The 20,794-nt window shown below is 59.2% G+C and overlaps 1 protein-coding gene and 1 long non-coding RNA gene across 3 annotated transcripts in view; one reads left to right on the forward strand and one right to left on the reverse strand.

Moving 5' to 3' along the window:
- AHNAK (AHNAK nucleoprotein) overlaps positions 1-11,511 on the reverse strand; it is a 30,416-nt gene extending 18,905 nt beyond the window's left edge. The window contains exons 1-4 of one of the 2 annotated variants that reach the window (XM_059144430.1): positions 11,351-11,511; positions 1,198-1,296; positions 760-916; positions 148-335 (exon numbers count right to left, since the gene is read on the reverse strand). In XM_059144430.1, the coding sequence (XP_059000413.1) occupies positions 148-335; positions 760-916 (345 nt within the window). In that variant the 5' untranslated portion in view covers positions 1,198-1,296; positions 11,351-11,511. Of the gene's footprint in view, positions 1-147; positions 336-759; positions 917-1,197; positions 1,297-1,398; positions 1,418-11,350 lie in introns of those variants that run through there. The other variant, XM_059144433.1, reaches the window with a different exon arrangement.
- A 6,212-nt stretch (positions 11,512-17,723) lies between these two features.
- On the forward strand, positions 17,724-19,734 carry LOC131813981 (uncharacterized). Its single transcript, XR_009347069.1, has 2 exons — positions 17,724-18,385; positions 19,325-19,734. It is a non-coding gene; the product is annotated as an uncharacterized LOC131813981 (long non-coding RNA).
- The last annotated feature ends 1,060 nt before the right edge of the window (positions 19,735-20,794 follow it).

A 20,794-nucleotide genomic window follows, 5' to 3' on the forward strand; every position in this document is an offset into this window, starting at 1 on the left:
GAGGCAGGGGAGAAGCAGGAGAGGGAACCGCAGGGAGGTCCCGTAGGCAGACATGAGGCTCAGGAAGTGGCCAGTAGGTCAGTGTGGCCTGGTGGGGGAGGCGGGGGGGCGTGGTTTAGGGCACGGATGGGCCGGCCAGGCACTCACCAAAACCACCTCGGAGCTTTGGGAGCTGAAGACTTCGTGGGTCCAGGTCTGGCCGGGCTCAGGGGAGCGGTCCCCCTTGCGATGCAGCTTCAGGCCCACGGTGTGGTGTCCCATGGTGTTCAGGAGCTGGGTCACCTCGCCTGACTGCAGGTTGTCGAAGTAGATGGTGGCACCCACAATCTGGTCCCCTGAGCAGGGCGGAGCAAGAAGCAGGTGAGACCCGCGGGGTCTCGGGAGAACAGCACACGACCACCACAGGCTGGGCCCTCGAGCTGACTTGCATTTACTGCGTGTCGTGACAAGCCTACAGGTGTGGTAATACCCATTGCACAGATGAAGAAAAGTAAGGCATAGGGAGGCCCACTAACTCGCCCAAAGCAGCAGAGTTCCTGGGTAGTGGAGTAGGCCCTAAGGATGATGTGTCCACCACCCTCCAGAACCGCTGTCCCTGAGGACTGTGTGGATCAAGTGACACTGAGCGAGGAGGGGAGGCGAGGGTGGGGCTTGGGTACCGACCGTCCTAATGTCACTGCGACCAGCCCCTGTGGCCTTCCCACCGCCCCCCTCAGCCAAACCACCCGGGCACCCAGCCCACACCCTGAGGTAACTCACCCTCCTTGACCACCCCCGTGCGGGCCGCAGGGGAGTTCCGCATCACCTCCTGCACAAAGACGCCGTCGTCCCTCTGGGCGATGGTCAGCCCGTGGGAGCCGCTGCCCTGCCAGTTGGGCAGCAGCAGCTCCCGGGTCGTGTCCTCTTCCTTCTCCATCTGGGGTGAGGTAAGGAAATGGGGGCTCAGGACAGTGGGGGCTCGAGAGCATGAGGAGACAAGAAAGCCAAGGCTGGCCAGTGCTGTAAATCCCCGGGGGGTGACGCGGCCGTGCCTGCTTCTGCCGTGGAAGTGGTCCCCCTGGCAAGTGAACACAGGCTGCGACCAACCTCGGCAACAACCAGCCCCTCATCCCTTCCACGCAGGCCCCACTTCCCGATGCCACCCACCCTTGGTCCCACCCCCCCCCTCCCCTCCGGCACACCCTCCCTCCCATGGACCTTTTGCCGGACTCCGCTCAGGAGCCGATGCCTTGCCAGGAGCCCGCCCCTCCTTCCTCTCTTCTTAGTCTCTCTCGTCGGGAATGTCGGTCACACAGTCTAGGGAGAAGGAGACAGAGATGCTCACGCTCAACGGGGGCCACACCGAAACCCCAACCTTCCCCTACTTCAACACCCTTCGTTCATACATGACTCTCCAACCTGGGATCGTGGAGACGGGGCTCGGGGAGGCCAGACTCGGATATAAACCCTGGTCTCCACCCTTGCTCTGGGGCCTCTGGGTGGCTCATTCAGGGAAGCATCTGCCTTTGGCTCGGGTTGTGATCCTGGAGTCCTAGAATCCAGCCCCATGTCGGGCTCCCGGCTCAGCAGGGAGCCTGCTTCAGCCTCTGCTCTCGAGCCCTCTCTCCCTCTCTCTCTCAAATAAATAAACAAGATCTTAAAAAAATAAAAATAAAATAAACCCGGTTTCTGCACCCTCCCAGCTGTGTGTCCCTGGCCAAGTCACTCAACTTCTCTGAACATCATCTCCTCTGTGAAAACGGAGAGGATGCAGGAGCTCCATGAGGAGGGAAGGAGAGAGCGCTCGAGGGTATGAAAAAGCCCAGGTGCCCACGAGTTTCACAAAACACCCATTCTCAGTAGTTCTTTGTAACAGCTCCAGGAAGGAGACCATGTCCCCGTTTTATGGATGGAGAGACTGAGATGTGAGGTCTGCAATAAGCGTGCCACCACCCCTGGGCTCTGAGCCTGCAACTCTCTCCCCTACAGCACATCAGGTCTGTAGCCTTAACCAGTGTGTGACTCCTCTTCTCGGGGTCTCCAGCACAGGAGGCCTGAGAGCAGGAACAGCAGTGCCCTCCCTCCCCGGCTGACAGTGAGTCAGTCACCTGATCCAACCCGGTCCTTAGGACCAGGGGGACCCTCGCCAGCTGGGAGCTCCAGGTGCAACGGGCTGAACAAAAGAAGCCCCAACCCCGCCGCCGCCCCACCCCCAGCCAGCCCACGCTCCAGAGCCTCGGGGACACAGTGAGTCAGGGCCCACCTGGCTGCCCACACAGCGCCCGGAGCCAGGCCCCCATAGGAGCAAAGATGCCCTCCGGCCACAGGATGAGCTATCAGCTGCAGAGCTGCCCTGGGAAGACACAAGGCAGGACTCTGGAAACAGCCCCGGCCTAAGGCCACCCACGCAGAACAGCAGGGCCGGAGTCATCCAGAAGCCGGTCTGTGAAACCAGGCCGGGAATGCTAAAGCCCAGAGCCCCACCCGGAAGCTGTTGACTTTCAGAACTTTGTCAAAGATCGATAAATACATGCATGCTGATGGCCTCCTGCACAGCCAGCACCGGAGCAGACGCCGCAAAGAAAACAGGCAAGGGACGGACTCCGCTCAGCCCAGCCCTGCGCCGCGCGCTGCGTTAGACAGTCGCGAGCTTCACCTGCACGTTCTCCCAGCGCTCACTGACTGCGCGCCATGTGCCAGATGGGGAGATTTAAAAGACTTCGTTCCTGCCCTGGATATAAATTATGAGCAAGGTGCTCTGGGTGTGACCCATTTAGCCTCAGAATGTTCTAGAAGGTTGGGAAGCCTCCTGGGAGGGATGAAACATGGAAGGAAAGAACGGGGCAAAGAGAACCTATTATCTGCCAATGCTCTTGAAAGCATTACGAGTTTGTTTGCCTCTGAGGACAGGACTGGATCCCCCCAGAAATTCATGGGTGCGTCGCAGCTCTGGTGTCAGGCTGATCACACAGCATGGGCAAAGACAGCAGCTGGACCCCCAGTCCTCCACCCTCTGAACTCACACATGCAGAATTTAGGACATGGGCGCTGCCTAGGAGGCGAGCAGAGCCACAGAGGGTGAGCGAGGGAATTGCCTCTTCCCCTCCAGGCCAGCAACCGCTAGGGGAAGTCACACTGACCCCTGCAAACAGCAAAGCCACGACTTTAAGGCGCCTGCCCCCAGCGTCCAGCACCAAGTAGCCAGCCCTGCAGACAGAGAGCCAGGCAGGGCAGGGAAGGAAAGCCTTCCAGCCCAAGAGCTTCTCAGCTCTCTGAAGTCACCAGCCAGCCTAGCTCCCCTCCTAAAGCAGGCCCCTTCTCTCGGCCAGCATCCTGGTCCCCAGCCAGCAGGGGCGGAGACAGCGCGCCAGCTCACCCTCGCCCACAGCTCGTCCCCACCCTCCCTCCTTCCCCATGAGTCACGGGAGGCTGCAGCAGCTCCAGACATGCAAAGGGTCACGCCTAAAATCCCATGGACAAAGTGCTTCGTTGGCCAGAGCCCCCAGTGCCAGAGGGGCTGGGGCCCCGGTGGAGACAGGCAGTTGGCTTCCAGGCCAGCTCCTGAGAAGGGAGCCCCAGGCCAGGAATCCCCAGGAGCACAGCTCAGAGGCTCAGGAAGGACTTGCTATGCACCTCTAGCCAACAGCTCAGAAGGAGGGGAGAAGGGGCGCCTGGGTGGCTCAGTGGGTTAAAGCCTCTGCCTTCAGCTCAGGTCATGATCCCAGGGTCGTGGGATTGAGACCCGCATCGGGCTCTCTGCTCAGCAAGGAGCCTGCCTCCCCCACTCTCTCTGCCTGCCTCTCTGCCTACTTGTGATCTCTGTCTGTCAAATAAATAAATAAAATCTTTGAAAAAAAGGGGGGGGGGGAGAAAGCCATCATGAGTGATGAAGGGTCCACAGCCCCTGAGAACAGGAGCCGTGGTACCAGGGGCTGCAGGTTGGCCCCGACAGGGCACCTGCTGGCTTCCTGGCCAGGAGGGGTTTCAACCACCCTGCCAGCCCTGGCCCAGGGCTCTGAGCAACTTCCCTTCCCTCCTCTGCTGCACACAGGGGTGCTGGGGGGGGCGGTGAGACCAGGGTGGGAAGGGTCTGTTTTCCGCATCTGAGTCCCACTGCTCAGTCTCTCCCACATATTCGAAGCCTGTGCCAAGCCCAGACGGGCCCTTCTTTTCCTACATAGGTCAGGTGATGCCAGGCTTCCCCAAGGACCGAGGATCCTGCCCTGTGGCGACTCAAAAGAGGGTCTTTGGAACTCTGTGGAATTCTGCACATTTGGCCAAGTGTCGTAAGTCTTTGGAGCTAGAAGACACCTTATAGCCCTGCTGTTGACATGGTAGTTACATGTGGCTATTTAAATTTAAATTAAGTTAAAATGAATTGTTAGTTTATTGCTTGCAGTAGCCACATTTCAAGAGCTCACCAACCACAGGGCTACCATATTAGACATGGCAGATGTGGAACGTTTCTGCCACTGCACAAAGCCCCGCGGGGACGGCACCATCTGGTATTTACAGAAGGAGAGGGGGAGGTCCAGAGAGGTCAGGACAGGACAGTGCCAGGGCCCCAGACCCCTGGTCTGCTGGCTCCCCACCCCGAGGTCCCTCTGACACTGGCTCACAGTATCCTTGGTGATGGGAGAGACCGGAGTGGGGACCCTCTAGGCAGAGGGCTGCCTTGAAGCCAGAGAAAGTGCGAGATGATATGTCCACTCCATCTGTGAGGCAGAGACTAGGGGGACACCAGAACTCAGGCCAGAAGCAGCGTGAGAAGAACGAGGCCGTCCTGTTAATTCAAAATTGCAAAGAGGGGGCCCCTGGGTGGCTCAGTCAGTGAAGCGTCTGCCTTCGGCTCAGGTCTCGATCTCGGAGTCCTGGGATCGAGCCCCGCATCAGGCTCCCTGCTTGCGGGCGGGGTCTGCTTCTCCCTCTCCCTCTGCCCTGCTCCCTGCTCCTGTACGCACGTGCTCTCTCTCAAATAAATACATTAAAAAAAAAAAAAAAAAAACCTTGCATAAAGGACGTGCACCACCTCTGCGGACCAGGGAGGTGGGGGGGGGGGGGGGCAGGGATGAAACACGGGCAGATCCCAGAAGCAGACTCTTTGCCCAGGGCAGAAGGTCTAGGCCAGGGGTGGCGTCTAAAGGAGCACCTCTCCCCCTACCCTGCCCTTAGGGAACAGAGCCCCTTCCAACCCCAAGAGCCGGTATGAAGCCAGGGAGGGGGCCCAGCCTAACTGCCGCTGCAGCCAAAAATGGCCTCTACAGTGTCAGGATGGCAGGAACCTGCAGAGGCCCCACTGCCGGAGAGACAGGCCCGTCGGCCTCCAGGCCTCTGTCCGCCAAACCTGAAGACGCACACCCGAGGGGCGTAAGTCTTAGTATATGCCCAGCATGATGGATACAGGAATACAGGAGGTGATGCTCCACGGGAGACAGAAGTGCTCCCCCCACCGCGGGGAGGAACCGACAGCAGTGGGACTTCTACCCCGCGTGACGGCAGGCCCAGGGGTCATCACACCCACCAGCTGCACAAGCCAGGGAGCAGCACCTCGTGAGCCAGGAAGAACGAAATGACTCACCCCCCCCCCCCCCAGGTAGAGACCTCCAGCAGAGGGAAAGTCCCCAGCGCTTCTAACAGGACGACGCGCAAAGGACATTCTAAGAAAAGGGAGACACACCCAGAGGGGTGTTCTACTCCCATAAACACCAGACAGCGAACAGGAAGAGAAAGCCCTGCATGGAGAGAAAACCCTCAACGGACAGAAGCAGAGAATTTGGCCGAGCTCCTGCAGTTCCACGCCAGGGGTCTCACTGGACCCCAGACGACCCTACGTGGTTAATAATTAATGTGCTTATTCTAGAGACGCAACGACAGGCCTCGAGCAGTAAGATGACTTGCCCAAGTGCGAATTGGGGTTGAGATGCGAGAGTCCAGGCTTCTCCGACTCTGTGACGCCAGAGCAAACAGTCTTTTCCTGGGTGGAGGAGTGCACACGGGAGGTACGCGGAAGACAGAGACCTACAATGCAGGAGGGCCAGAGAGACACCCACAGGGCGATGGAGGGACCTCCATGCACACCTAGAGGGAGTCATGGTGGGAGGGAGCCTCAGGGACAGGGGCATAAACCTGGAGAAAGGGAGGAGCTGAGATTCTCCTAGGGGACCCAGAGACTCCGGAAGCACCAGGAGACTCACCCAGAGAGCCGTGACGCCTTTCAAGGGCCACAAGCAGCAGGAGCGAGGGCTAGTGCCCACCAGTCTCCTGGGCCCACACACCAGCCACTTCCTGGCCAGCAGCTTGGGGACAGCACACCCGGATGGGCAGAGAGTCCCAAGCAACCTGGAAGCCAGGATCTGAGGTCCCGGGAGTCAGAAATCCTAAGCCACACAGACCCCAGCTCACCGACCGCCAGGCTCTCTGGGGCCCCAGCAAGTGAAGGACATGAGGGTCATCCCCTCTGGGGCTTGCGGGACACAAGACCCACTCCAGAGAAAGGCACCAGCAGGGCAAGACACATGCTTCCACTCACTCGGGAACGGGAACAGCCACAACAGCACAGACCCTTGCCCCACACAGGGCTGGGTTCGCTTCCGGGGCCCAAGGCTCCGAACAGACCTCCACGGAGGCCGCTGCCAGAACTCTTGTCGTCTGGAAAACAGCAGGGCCTATTCGAACTGGGGGAGAACAGCTCGGTAATCTCCACAGCCAAAGCCGGCCATCGAGAACTTTTACACTCAGCTCATCCTGGGGGGTACAGCCCAAGGGGGCATGTTGTGTGTTGGTGGGGGGGGATTATCAGGCAGAATATGACTAACATGCTGCAAGACACAGGCGACCTAGGCACTGGAGGGACATTCCCAGAAAGACAGACAAGGATGCGCACAGGCCACGTGCACGCCGACACGCTCATCAGCCCCGCTCCCCACTCTTCCCAGCCCTGAGCAGGCCCACAGCCCTGCCTTCCCCAGCTCCCAACACACACCTGTCTGGGCAGCCCCAGGACCTGCCTATCATGGAAGGCGCCTATACCTGTCAGCCTGGTGCCCGGAGTCTATGTCTCCCTCTACCTGTGTGCGCCTATCTTCTTGTTCCCGGGCCACCTGGGCCACTGGGCCAGCCCACAACTCCCACCAGCGGGGAGTTCCTCCAGCTCGGTCACTCCAGCCTCTCCTCCAGGTCAGCCCCACCAGGGGACCCCCACCTCAACGTCCAGAGGAGCCCCACTCAGACCCTACAGGCCAGCTGATCTCTCCAGCTCTCCCCACTGGCCCTCCGCACACAGCTTCCTCCCAACCCCCCGGAGCAAGCTCCAAGTTCTCTCTTCCAGCAAGGAGGGAGATTCCCTCTTCCACTCATGACCGAGAGGGACTCCCCTACTCCTTGTGACAGGGGACGGGGACAGCAGCCCACTATCCAGCCGCAAGTCCCCGCCCCTGGCCACACAGCCCGGGAGTAGAGAGCTTTTCCCCAGGACCGCTGGGACTAAGACACCAAGTCTGGCGGTGGCACCCTCTGCGAGGCAGGGGTGGTGAAGAAGAACGTTCTGTCTCCCCCTGGGGGATGATGACCTCCCCGAGCTGCCAGGGGTGCAGAAACTCCCCAACCACAGGGGAGCTCTCCGCCCAGCGGTCACACCCCGCCAGTGCAGGGGCGCAGGGCCCGGCCACCGCCGCTCCGCAGTGGCCAAGGAGCCGCCCCCCAGCCCAGCCAGGACACGGAGCCGGGATCAGCTCCAGGCACTTCCCCTTCCCCTAGAATCTCCGCTCGGGCCTCCAGGGACGGGACAGGATGCCCCTCCCCGACCAGCCGTGTGCAGCACCTCTCGGCATCACTCAACGAGGGCTTCGTTCCCAGAGCTAGCCTCGCCCTCCTGAGGACCTCCGGATACAAACTCCAGAGCCCAGAAGCTATCCAGGAAGCAGAAACCGACTCTGGCCCCTACCTACAGCCCCTGCGCAACCTCCAGCACCAGGGCAGAGACCCACTGCTGTCCCCAGCCCTGGAAGCCCCGGGGTGCAAGCAGAGGAACACCCTCCCGCGGGTGATCACACCTCACCGCTAGGACACTAGGGGTCACAGGGACACAAGACCACTGTGAAACTGCACCACCTGGATGCAAGCGAGACCCGCAGCTGCAACAGCCCAGGAGTCCTCCCGGTGGGAACTGGGGGGGGGGGGGGGGGGGGGCTCTATCAAACTCATGTGCACGTGCCCCACCGTGGCCCATCCACGCAGGAGCCCCCTCACTCCCCAGGCCACCATGCACGGAGGAAACCGAGCCTGCCCAGGAAGGCCTGGAGTGCCAACAGGATGGTCACAGGCCAGCTCCCTGCGAGCCTGGATGAAACCCACGGGGGACGAAGAGAGAGCAAAAGGCCCTAGACATGGCCACCGCCTCCACCTGACTGAAGCCAGCACATTCTAGACCTTCTCCAGCAGCTACCTTCCTTCCCCTCCTCAGGCCCAAGCAGGAGGTCAGCCCAGCTCCAGGGAGAGAAACCTGGGGGTGTTGGGGAGCGGTGGGGGGGGGGGGGGGTGGGAAGAGCCTAAAGTGGGAGAGTTCCCATCGCGAGTAGGACTAGCTCTCCTGGTATATCTCTGTCTGTCCCCAGGCGGTTCCCAAGTTCTGAGGAAGGTGGTGACCACACCCCAGAGCCCCACACGCCCCTCCACCCCCACAGCTTTGCCCCAACCTCTCAAACCAGCTCCTCAGGCTCTGGCGGTGTCTCCACCAGCGCCAGCCAGCCGATTCCAAGTTGAGCCAAAGAATTTAGCCGGGCCAATGCCTGGTCACCTCCACCCAGGGCCTCTCTGCGACTCATGCGACCCTGGAGACCCCCAGCCCATTCCCTGCGCTTGTCTGCTGCTGGCCGTCTCCCTCCGCGAGTCCTCCGTGGTTTACTCTCTCGGGCCTCACCCTGGGCCCTGGACTAAGCCTGGCTGGTACAAGTCCCAGCTCTGTGGGGTTATCTCTTCAAGGGGTTGCCCAGACAAGGACCCCTAGCTCACCGCAAAGGCCTCCCGAACCCCCAGCACGAAGCCCCACATGACGGACGTGGCACCTTACACGTCCCTGTCCGATGACCAATGTTCCCGCCTATACGCTTTTCAGGGCAAAGCCTTAGAGAGGGGCTGAGACGCCCTCCATTCCCCATTTTGAAGCTCGCAGACCCTGTGTCCTCTGCTAGCCCAGCTCGCCCAGTCCCAGGTCCTCTCCTTCCCTGCCCAGCCCGCCTCCTTCACACCGCAGCTCACCGCTCAGAGCAAGGACATACCCCCTAAGCCTGGGGCGCCCTTCTGCTCCCCACTCTGCCCACTTACCTACCCTGTGCTGGCCCAACCCATCATCCCTCTGGGTCAAGGAGAAGGAAGCCTCCCCCATTCCGCCTCGGAAAGGAAGTGAGTGCCACACCCTGCCCCAGGGATTTCCCTCAAGGCGGGGCAGAGGCAGAGAGGGAGAAGAAAGCAGAATCTGCCCCCCTACTTTACGGGCAGCCTAAGTGTGGAGGCCTGAAAACGCCTTCCAAAGCATCTTCAGTCTCCTCCCGGCCACTCCCAGCCCTCGCCTTCACTCTAGCCCCTACCCTCTCACTGGGTCCGGTGAGACCAACCCAGCCCCTACCAGTGCTGGACCGGGGGAAGGAAAGGCAAGTGATCCCTCATTGGAGGCTGGATCATAACAGGGGAAACTGTTTCAAAACCAATTATTGGGAGCCCAGCGCTGCGCCAGGGATACAGAGGTAAATATCCCACTCTTTTTCTCTCTTGCAAACTCCAGGTCACTCTCTAAGGATCCCCCCCCACCACCACCAATAGGGGATGGTCCCACTCCGCCTTTCCATAAATCCACTGCACGTTAGCAGGGCTCTGAGCAGCCTCCGCGGGCTCCCTGGAGGCACCCACCGCCCCCTCTCTGCAGCCACACCCAGTGAAAGGCGAGAGCCCACACCACGCACACCACATTGTGCAAAGGCGCCAGGGCCGTCCCCCACCTGGTGCAGGCGCCCAGCCCGAGCTGTGAGGTGCCCAGTCTGCCCACTCGGCTCCCCTCCCACGCAAGGAGCACCGCCAGGCCTGCTCAGACCCCACGTGTCCCTCGTGGCCAGCGCCGCCCAGGGCTGCGCCCCCACATCCCGGGCCCTGGCACTGCAGGGGGCGCCCGGGCCAGCCACGGAGGGCCAGGCCCTCACATACTGCACACCCTCTCCCCGCCTGGGAAAGCCTTACATAACACGGCTCTCCGAACACACCCTAAACCCTCGGCCTTTCCAACTCCACGGCCGGACCCCGTCCCCCAGCCCCGTCTCCTGGAGCGCATCGCTCGTACAGAGACGGCGGCTAAGCCCTCCTCCCGCGCGGAGCTGGCTCCTGCCCCCACCTCCCGCACACAGCCCCTTCCTCCCCCTCCCCTTCGCCCCTCACCACTCCCCCCCCCCCCGAGTTCTGGTTTGAATTAGTCAGCGGCTCCAACCACCACATTCCTCAGGCTGCTGGCGCCGTGCCAGGCGCTGGGGCGGGGGCCATCCCGCCCGGACGGGTTTGGGAGTGGGGTAGGGGAGAGCGCGCCGCCCCCGAATGGGAAGGGGCGGTGCCGGGGGCCGGGCCGCCGCACAGTTTCCCCCCCCTCCCCGCCCACCCCAGCGCTGGAATCTCCCTAATTACGCCCCCCACCCCCACTCCCACCCGTCCCGTCCCGAGGCGCACTGCAAACTTCAGGCAGCGCGGCCTTGGAGGAAGAAGGGAGACTTCTGGAGCGGGGGACGCGGAGGGGCCAGACTAGGGCGGGGCAGCTGGAGGGGGGCTGAGAAAGGGAGAGGCTGGTGGTGCAGAACTGGGTGGGGCCGGGAGGACTCCGGGCGCTCGGTCGAGGCGGAGGTGTGGGGAGCGGGGAGGGACCGCGGAAGGGGCGCGGGGGCTCCGGGAGGGGCCGAGGGGCCGCGGCAGCGACCTCGGAAACTTCTCCAGTAAACACGGAATAGGAGCGGGAGCGGTGCGCTTGAGCCGCCGCCCCAGGGAGAAGGAGGGGATGGGACGGGGACCCACAGGGGACCCCCAGGCCAGGAACCGCGCGCCGCGCCGTGCAACAGAACCAACGCTCAGCTCTCGAGAGAAATAAGGGCTGGAGCAATACCCGCTTCGGAGCGATTTTCCAACTTTGCCCAACTTGCGCCCCAACTCCGGAGGCAGAGTCTGGCTCCCAGGGCGCGACGCGTCGCCTCCCCGCGCGGCGCCGGGGTGCCCCGCTTGCTACACACTGAATCCCCGCAGTGCGCTCGGCCCGAGCGCCTCGCCCCTGCCCTGAAACCCACCTCCCCCGACCCGTTCTCGGAGTCGCGTCCCCGCCGCGCCGCGGTGCGCCGGGTGTCCCTACCTGCGCGCTCAGCCCCCGGGCACAGCCATAGCCCGCGCGGGGCCCCAGGTCGCGGTGCTGCGGCTGCCGCAGGCGGCGAGCCCTGGTCGGGGCGGGTCCGGCAGGGCGGGCGGTGCAGTCCCCGCGGCGGAGCTGCTCCGAGTGGCCGGGCCCCCGCGCGCGGAGGCGGCTCTTGTAACTCCGGCTCGGGCGGGCGGGTCTGCCCGGAGCTGTGGGGAGAGGGCGGGGCCGGGCGGGGCCGGAGTGGGGCTGGGACGGGCCAGCGGGCCGACCCGACGCGGACCCGGGAGCGGGCGGCTGGGGGGCTGGGGGGAGGGGGCGCTGGGGGGCGCGGAAACGAGGGGGTGTCGCGCGTCCGATGGCTGCTTTACCGCGCCCCCCCTCCAGTGCCCCCTGCTCTAACCGGCGCCTGGATCTGCCCCCCAACGTTTTCAGTGTGTGGTCTCCCCGACCAGAAACTCCTCGAAGCTCCCTGAGGCTCATCCTCCCACCTGGAACTGCGAATCAGCTCACTTTGCAAGAAGGACCAAGAGGTTCAGAAAGCGGCCGGGGGGGGGGGGCGGGGGGGGCGGGTGCTTGGGTGATTCGGCCGCGACCACCAGCCTGACTCAGACCTTTGAGTTTTCTCTCAACCCAGGCATCTAAACTTCAAATCCCAGGCCCCAGGCCCTTCTCTTGTTCCCAAGCTTCATGCAGCCGCGCCCATTTCTCGCCATCACCCCCCTTTCTGAGCACCCCCCATAGCTCCCCCCGCTACCGAAAACCGGTCTGTAGACGCTGGCCACACCCCTGGAGTTAGGGTGTCCACGTGGAGTCATCAGTGCCCCACGCACCACGGGGCTGCTCCTGTCGCTGCCGTGACACGGGCGGTCAGGCCAGCAGCCCACCCTCCTCCCCGGGCTCCTGAGGGAAGCGGCAGCTTTAGCCTTGCCTCTACTTACCCACTTCTGACTCGAGCCCTTCCCCCACCTTCCCACTTGCAAGGACGCTGTTTCCAGATTTATTGCCATTTCCCACAGCCACTTCTAATCCAGGAGACTTTATTAACCGCTTAATGATGGGGTGCGGGTCGGGGAACCTTCCGGCTCCCCAGCCCCCCTACCACACTCCCATTCTCTTCTCCCCAGGAATCCTCTTATCCCCTCTCCTAGGTGGCCACCCACTACCCACATCAAGGCAGTGTTCCTTCCTTCCCAAAGGCTGAGGAAGGAAGACCCCCAGGCTGGAGGCCCCCCCAGAACACCCCGCTCCAGACAGGAGCGCCCTCCTCACCGCAAGATCGTGAGTGGGCTGGGGCCGAGACCTGAGGCCCTGTCCTCTGAAATGGCAAACATGTTTACAGGCTAAAAATACCCAGCAGCCAACTCTGCTGCCAGCCCTGGGGGCTGTGTCCCAGGTCCAGTTACCAGCACAGGCCATGGGGGAGGGAAGACACAGGCAAAGAAGTCCTAGCTGTGCCCAGACTCATACAATGGGCGCAGAAAGGTGGAGACACACGTGTAGAAGTTCAGACAGGCATAGACACGCAAGGACAGACAAAGCAGAGACTTGGGCACCCGCATTCTAGATCTCTGTCTCTCACTCCTGTGTGCAAGTGCATTCTCCCTCCTCCCCCCACTCCCTACCTCTGTCTCTCTCTCACACACACACACACACACACACACACACAGATAGGGACGCAAACCCACACCACACACATCACAAGCTTTCCAAACCCAGGCTTTCTAAAGTAGTGCCTCCTCCATTTTGTTCTGTACCCCTTTCCTCGAGCCTACGCCTATTTGAAGAAAACACCTAAACTTTTCAACTTTGGGTTGCTTTTAAAAACATATAAGTACCAGGCCCGTGGGTGGCTCAGTCATTAGGTGTCTGCCTTCTGTTTGGGTCCTGATCCCAGGGTGCTGAGATTGAGGCCCACATCGGGCTCCCTGCTTGGTGGGAAGCCTGCTTCGACCTCCCCCACTCCCCCCTGCTTGTGTTCCCTCTCTCTCTGTGGCTCTCTCTGTCAAATAAATAAAATCCTTTTTTTAAAGATTTTATTTATTTATTTGAGAGAGATAGATCACAAGTGGGGGGGGGGACCGGCTCCCTGCTGAGCAGAGAGCCCAATGGGGAGGGCTCCATCCCAGGACCCTGAAATCATGACCTGAGCTGAAGGCAGACACTTAACCGACTGAGCCACCCAGGCACCCCAAATAAATAAAATCTTTAAAAAAAATAAATAAATAGGGGCACCTGGGTAGCTCAGTGGGTTAAAGCCTCTGCCTTTGGCTCAGGTCATGATCTCAAGGTCCTGAAACCTGCTTCCCCCTCTCTCTCTGCCTGCCTCTTTGCCGACTTATGATCTCCGTCTGTCAAATAAATAAATAAAATCTTTTTAATCAATAAATAAAAAATAAAAACATGTAAATACCGAGCGCTCCTTATTTCCTTTACTAATGGCTTTTTAATTATTTCATTGTCCGTAACATTTATTCAGCTTTTCACAAATGGAGCCAGAATACAGAGAAATGAAAGCGGGCCTTCATGCCCCAAGTCCGATAATCCTTGTTGACATTTTTTTTTAATAAAATCAATGCCTCCATCTGGTGAAGAATGTAAACAATAGAGAAAGGTAGAGCGGTAAACAGTCAGTGGGTCCCTCCTCTCCCCGGTCCCTCTCCCCAAAAGTAACCACTGTTCACAGTTGACTGAAGGATTTTTAACTTTATGACTCACCTGGTTCCTTGAAAGAGAAAGATTTCCCAGGACATAGTTAAAGGGGAGTAGATTGAGACCTAGGTTTTGGGAATTTGGGAAACATCGCTCCGCGGATAATCACGGAGACTTAGAGGGACAGCCAAAGGGCGTTGGGAGTTTGGAGGGAGGGTTTGGAGCAGGAGAGGAGCGGGGAGGGAGGGTGTGGGTGTCTACCTCCCTGGAGCATGGGCTCTGTCAGCCCCTCAGGAGTGAAAGAGCAGAGGCTAGTGTCCTGGGCTCAAGGCCAACGTATCTGTTCATTGTTTGTTCTGGCCACCCTCTTGGTCAACAGAGAAGGCAGGAGAGGCTGATTTGCAGAGCTGCTGCAGAGCTGGGATTACCGTCCAGGTTCTTCGTTCAGAGGTAGGAGCGACCCCGCTGGTGGGGGCTGGTCCTGGGGACGGGCTCCTGCCGAATTTCCAGCTAGGAGCTAGAGGTGGAGTAACCAAGACCCTTGCCCCATTTAAAAAAAAGAAAAAAACTATGGTGTGTACCTGCTGGAACAGGAGCTGGGCTTTCCTAGGTCAGCTTCCTTGGCCCAGGGGAAGGGAATATATTCAACAACTTTCAATGGCTTAAATGGAGACGCATGCTCTTTTGGAAATTTCTGCCGACCCTTCTCCTTCCGCCCTCTGCTGGAGCCCCCTCCCGCCCCTCACCCCTCACCCCCCAAAGCTAGACCGTAATGGTGATTTTGTCTCAGGCCACAGCAGGCCGTATGGTGTGTTAGCTCAATAAATCGTCACATGCTTGGGGACGAAATGGTCTCCGAAAGGGTTAGTGATTCCCCTAAAGTCACACAGCCCTCAGCAGCAGGAGTCAAAACTCCTACCGGCATCCAGGCTCCACAAGGGCAGGGATTTTCTTGTTCTTTGTTGTCTGCCCTGTGCCTGGAGCAGAGGCTGGCTTAGAGCAAACGCTGAAGAACTTTACGGAATGAATGAATGAATGAATGAACTCCAGGGATAACTGCCCCCAAAGTCCGTATCTTTTCCACAACAGTATCCTGAGCCCCACACTTCCTTTTACTCTCAAGCCTCCAGGGACCAATTCCCCCACTTATAGACCTCTCCGGCAGCTGCACAAACATTCACTGTGTGTGTAACACTAGGCCCCGGGGCCCGTGGTGCTGGTGGTGGTGCTGGTGCAGGGGATCAAGATCCTGATGGGTTGGGGCGCCTGCGGGGCTCAGTCGGTTAAGCGTCTGCCTTCAGCTCAGCTCATGATCCCAGAGTCCTGGGATCGAGTCCGCGTCAAGCTCCCCACTCAGGGGGAGCCTGTTCTCCCACTGCCTGCCACTCCCTCTGCTTGTGCTCATGCTCTCTCTGTCAAATAAATAAATCTTTAAAAATTAAAAATTAAAATTAAATAAATAAATAAGAACATGACAGGATGGCATCCCTGCCCTCATGGTGCTTCTTCCTGAAGGAAATGTATTCTGAGCTCCTCGCAGGCCTTTGGCTTTGGGAAAATGGGATATTGTCTTTTCTGCTATATCCTTTACACTGACACCTCATTCCCCCGACATACACTCACGGGGGAATTTTTTTGTGGATACACACACAATTTTTTTAGTTAAAAGGAATCACCCCCACCCCCACCTCCATCTCAACTTTGCAAAGAAAACCTTTCTCTTTTGGAAGGTTTCAGATGCCTTGGTGAAAATAAGGGCCACCCCGGGGGTCCAGGAGGACTTCCAGCCTCCTGCCTGGCACTCTGTCACATTTCTGAGGCATCTGACCCCACAGGGGCCTGTGGGTTCATTGGCAAAGTTAGGTGAGTCCTAGAACTCGTCATCACTGGGATACCTCAGCTTCCCTAGAAGTTTTGTTCCCTCCCCCCGCCCCCTGCTGGGGGTTCCCTGATGTGTACATGCGTCAAGTGTGTGTGTGTGTGTGTGTGATGAACCTTGGGCTTCTCTGTTGCCAGGCGACGTGCCTCTGTTTTGTTCCTATTATGCCTGTTTCCATAGTAACAACAAAGGGAGCTCTGTGGGCAGGCCCCCTGCCAGGGGGATTCCCCTTCCCCTCCCTCCTCACCGCAGTCCCCTTCTCTAAAATCAGTGTATTACAGGGAAGACAAGACGCCCGACTGCTCAGAGAGTAATCATGGCTTTTAAACTGTGATCCCAGCAAGGAAGTGAAGTGTGCAATCTGCAGTCTCTTTGAAAGCAGACTCCCCGCCCTCCCCAGGAGGGCCCTTTGGCGTGTCAGCCTTAGAAGCAGAGAAATGACTGTTACCCCTTCTTTGAGCCATCTGGGATCTCCCCGACCCCACCACCGCCCCATACACACAGCCCCAGAGATGAGCGTCTCCGCCAAACATCAGCCCCTTCCATGTTCTCTTTCTTCCCTTCCTGATCTGTCTGTCCCAGTGAACAGCGAACCAATCGGGTGATTCTGGGATAAAGACATTACTGCCTAAGCAATTCTGAAACCCCCAAACTCCTAACCCAAACTCAAAATAGGAAGCCAAGTAAGTATCCCAGCTCAGTTCAAACCTCAGCCTGATTTTAAACCTCGGACTGCAAATAAGGAGTTCCTGAACCGCTCAGATCCGACAGCCGGGGTCCCGGAAACCTGCCCATTACACTCGGTCCTAATTGAAATCTTCAGGCCAAAGCAGAACCCAAGTCAAAGCTGATTAGAGAACAAGAGACGACACACAGGGCTCTGCGTACAGACTCTGGGAGGAAAGAAGGCACAGAAAGAGCAACCAGGCAAGAGAAAGGGGACGACGTGGGCAGGGACAGCAGGGCAGGTGCACACGGTTGGTTAGAGAGATGGCCCGGAGGCCTGGGAGGTGAGGATGTGTGGATGCGGAGAGATGGAGAAGAGAGGGGAAATGTGGAGCTGAGATTAAGGAAGAGGCAAAACACTATTGAACAGGGCTGTGAAGGAGGGAGCCCCCCCCCCTCCAAAGTAGAGCTCAGAATTGGAGCTGAGGGAGGGAGCCAGCCAGCTCGGCTCCCCAGCAGGGGGCGGGGAACGAGGGGAGCAGCAGCCTCCTCTCCCCCTTTTTTGGACTCTGCCTTTCCGCCACCCTTTCCAACTTCCTCTGCCTTTCCTCCAGTTCCAGGGGAGAAAGGGAGACCAGCCCGCTTTTCCCTCCCTCTGCTGCTTGCACTTCCCAAGTCCAGGCTAAGGAGATCAGGCTGAGCAGTGAGGGAAGGGCCTCGGCTGCCCAGAGCCTGAGTCACCACATAGTTGAGGTTCCTGTCACTCGAAGTCCCGCCTCTGCTACACCCTGTGCCCTCTGCCCGCCCCAGGACTTGGAGCACTGGGTTGGGAGGTGGTGGCGGTGACCTGCCTTGGGACCTGCTCCACTTCTGGGCTCAATACCCAGCGAGGGCTGCTCCAGCCCTGGATGCCATGCTTCTCTCTGCCTCCAACACCAAGGGTGTGTGGTCCGTTCATCATCGTCGCCCCGCGGCTTTGGGAGAGGCGCCCTCCTGCTCTAGGAACCAAAGTGACTCAGTGAGTGGCTTCGAGAACTGTGGAAAGACTCACATGCACCCTTGATAAGTCACTTCCCCTCTCTGGGCTCGGTTCCTCCTGGGTAAAATAAAGGGACTACCCTTCGCGGTGTCTCGGGCAATCCTGCATACGGTACATTCTGTAAGCCTGAGTCTCGCTGAGGGGGGTGAGATAAAGAGGCATGTTTGCTAACCCCTGTCCTAACGGGAGTGGGCGGGGTAGGACACAGGCACCTCCACAATAGGGCCGCCAACACCCTTGGCAACTCGGTGATTCAGACCCCGCCGAGAGTGGGCCTGGCAGGAAAGCACCCCGTGGGTTCCCTGTGACTCAGGGGAAATGCAGATGTCCCTGAAGAATGACTGGCCAGGGGCCCGCTATAACCAGCTCTATAGCTCGTCTCCCCAAGCACCTAGAAAGTTTCCGGTCCCGGTGTAGCCCCCACCGCCACCCCCCACCCTCACCCCGGCCTTTGACGGGCGCCTCAGCTGCTTCCACCCCGCCTTACCTGGCCCTGGCAAGCCTCTTCCCCCGGCCTTCAACTCCATAGCCCTCCCTGCCCTGCCATGTCCCCTCGGTTACCCTTTGGCTCTGCCCATCCTCACTATCCACCCCCATCCTGACGGAGCCAGCCAGATGATTGCAAAAGGGCTGAGCCAGCGGGAGAGGCCCTCACATGACAGCTGTTCTTGCTGCAGAGGGGAGGGGGCAGCTGGAAGTAGAGGGAAGCACATTCCATGGGAGATCCGATCAGAAATAGCCCCAAACCCTGACCGTCCAGCCCCTGCTCTGCGCCTGGCCTGCCCATTGTGTAAACAAGGTAAGGTCAGTAGGCTTCCCCTTTGGAATCCTGAGGAAATGTGGAAGGGGGGCAGGAAGGGGGAAGTTCCCGAAAGGGAGGGGGCTACAAGAATGAAAAGAGCCCAGGAACATCTAGAGACCCAGGGTCACCAAGGGCACCTTTGCCGCTTAGGCAGCCCCACATGCCCATGGGATTCTGCCTTTCCCAAGACATTGAATACAGCACAACGCCCAGCAGCCACCTTGACCGCCATTCCACCCATCCCTTGGGTGCTGAAGCTCTGGGACACCCCAGTAATTCCACTAGAGTAAAATGACAGCCTCCCCCAGGGAGCCATGCCAGCCTGATTAGAGCAAACAGACAGGAGCAGGTGGCTGTGTCTCTAACCTTTTGGGAACCCTGGTATTTTCAGGCCCCAGCATTAGGGGAGACATGCAGAAGAGAGGTGAGGACCCCAGAACTCCATTCAAATGCACAGGGGACCAGAGCAAGTCAGGGAAGTTACCCTCCAGTGTAGCTACAGCTGGAGAGGTGGGCCAGGGAAGCCACAGCCGCCCAGGAAAACCCCTTTGATGTGCGGAGGGAAAGTTTTGGGTTCTGAGGACAAAGAGTGCTGGTTGCCATGAAAACCACAGTATTAATTCCAGAAATGACTGGGTGGATCCTCCAAAACACTTTATTCCACTCCCTTTGACATTCTAGACCCTTCCCCCACCTCTCAAAAGGGGAAGTGGCACATTTGGGGCATGTGGGCAGCTGGTGGGCCGGGTCTGACCCAGTGTGCAGAGCAGCTGTCCAGCTCCAGCTCAAATAGGACATGAAAAAAAGAAGACAATCTAGGTCTTTCTTGGAAGAACTTTAAAGGCTTTTGGCTCTTTAATAAGTGACTTAAGCAGAGGGCCAACAAAGCTAAAACAAATAACTGCTTATAACCAGTATCTACCGGTTTCTACACAGGCTGAACCAAGTCTCAGGCGTTTCCATTCAGGCACTGGGCTCAGTGGATTTTATCTGCGGCGAGGACATGGATGGCGCTGGAGAGTTATCACACTAAATGAAATAAGTCAGAGAAAGACAAATACGCTATGATGTCACTCATAGGTAGAATTGAAGAAACAAATGAACAAAGGAAAAAAAGAGAGAGACAAACCAAGAAATAGACTAACTAGAGAGAACAAACTGATGGTTCCCCCTGCAGAGGGGGCGGGGGAGAACAGGGAATGTGGATGAGGGAGTGCCCTGATGAGCACTGAGCGACGTGTGTTAGTGTGAAATCACTCAATGGCACACCCGAAACTAACAGAACACTGTATGCTAACTATACGGAAATAAAATAAAAGATTTCATCCGCAGTCAAATGCACCTGAGCCCAGACTCCTCTCCTTTGTCCACCTCCTTTTCTGGACACTCTTAAGATTTTGCCCAGTAAGCGGATAAAACGGGTGTGTCTCCTTGCATCTCACTCTAGTTCTCCAAGATCACCCCTGTTCTCAGGCCCAGCCCACTCCCAACTCCCCCTTCCCTTTTGGCCCCATGATCGTGGCTGGGGACCCAGGAGGCACGCGCTGCAGCCTGGGCTCCCGGATGCCAGCTCCAGGTGGTGTGCTAGTGGCACAAGCCTCCCCAGCATGTCAGGAAATGGGCCCAACAACCAGAGATGTCCCCCTGGCGCAGGCGCTCACAGGCCACGCAGAGGCGAGCCGGGCGGGGCCGGGAGGAGCCGGGGAGCCAGGCAGAGCTCCAACAAGCGCCGGGGCCCCAGCCCCAGCCCCAGCCGGGATCGGGATAGGGAGGCCGCCAGTCCTAAGCACAGCCCCAGAGCCCCAGGCTGGGCAGTGACTCAGGGCTCCTCTGGGCAGGGCGGGGCCGCACCAACTCCAGATGGCCCTCCCCTCTTTCCCTGCCCCACAGCTGCCGCTAGAAACTCCTGCTGTTAACCTCTTTTTTGCCCACCAGGGCAGGGCAGAAGCCCTCTAGCTCCATCTGGCTTCGGAAGCCCATAGCCAACCCACCCCAGGTCTCAACACCCTCCCCTTGGGCTGCCCCCCCACCTCCGTTTGTGGGTACTGGCCGGCCCCCAAGCACAGGCCTCGTCTCATCCAACAACCTGGACACTCTCCTCTGCACCAAACCACCAGACCCTGAGGCCCAGGAGGCAGGACGTGAGGATGAGTCACTCTTCCTGCAGTCCGAGGGAGGCTGGGAGGCGGGGTCCCCCAGCCCGGCCCAGTCTGCTGCGGCCCACCCAGCAGAAACCCCATTTTCCCCAGCTCGGCCCCACTTCTGGGCCTCTCTGACCTGCCCCTTCAGACCTTCAGAACTAGGGTCTCTCCAGACTAACTCCTCAGCTACCTAGAAGGTCAAGGATACCAGGAAGGGGGTGGGTGACGATTACACAAGCAGAGAAGCAGGGAGGTGTGGTGGGAA

This window comes from Mustela lutreola, chromosome 1, assembly GCF_030435805.1.
Source record: "Mustela lutreola isolate mMusLut2 chromosome 1, mMusLut2.pri, whole genome shotgun sequence".
Classification (NCBI taxonomy): Eukaryota; Metazoa; Chordata; class Mammalia; order Carnivora; family Mustelidae; genus Mustela; species Mustela lutreola.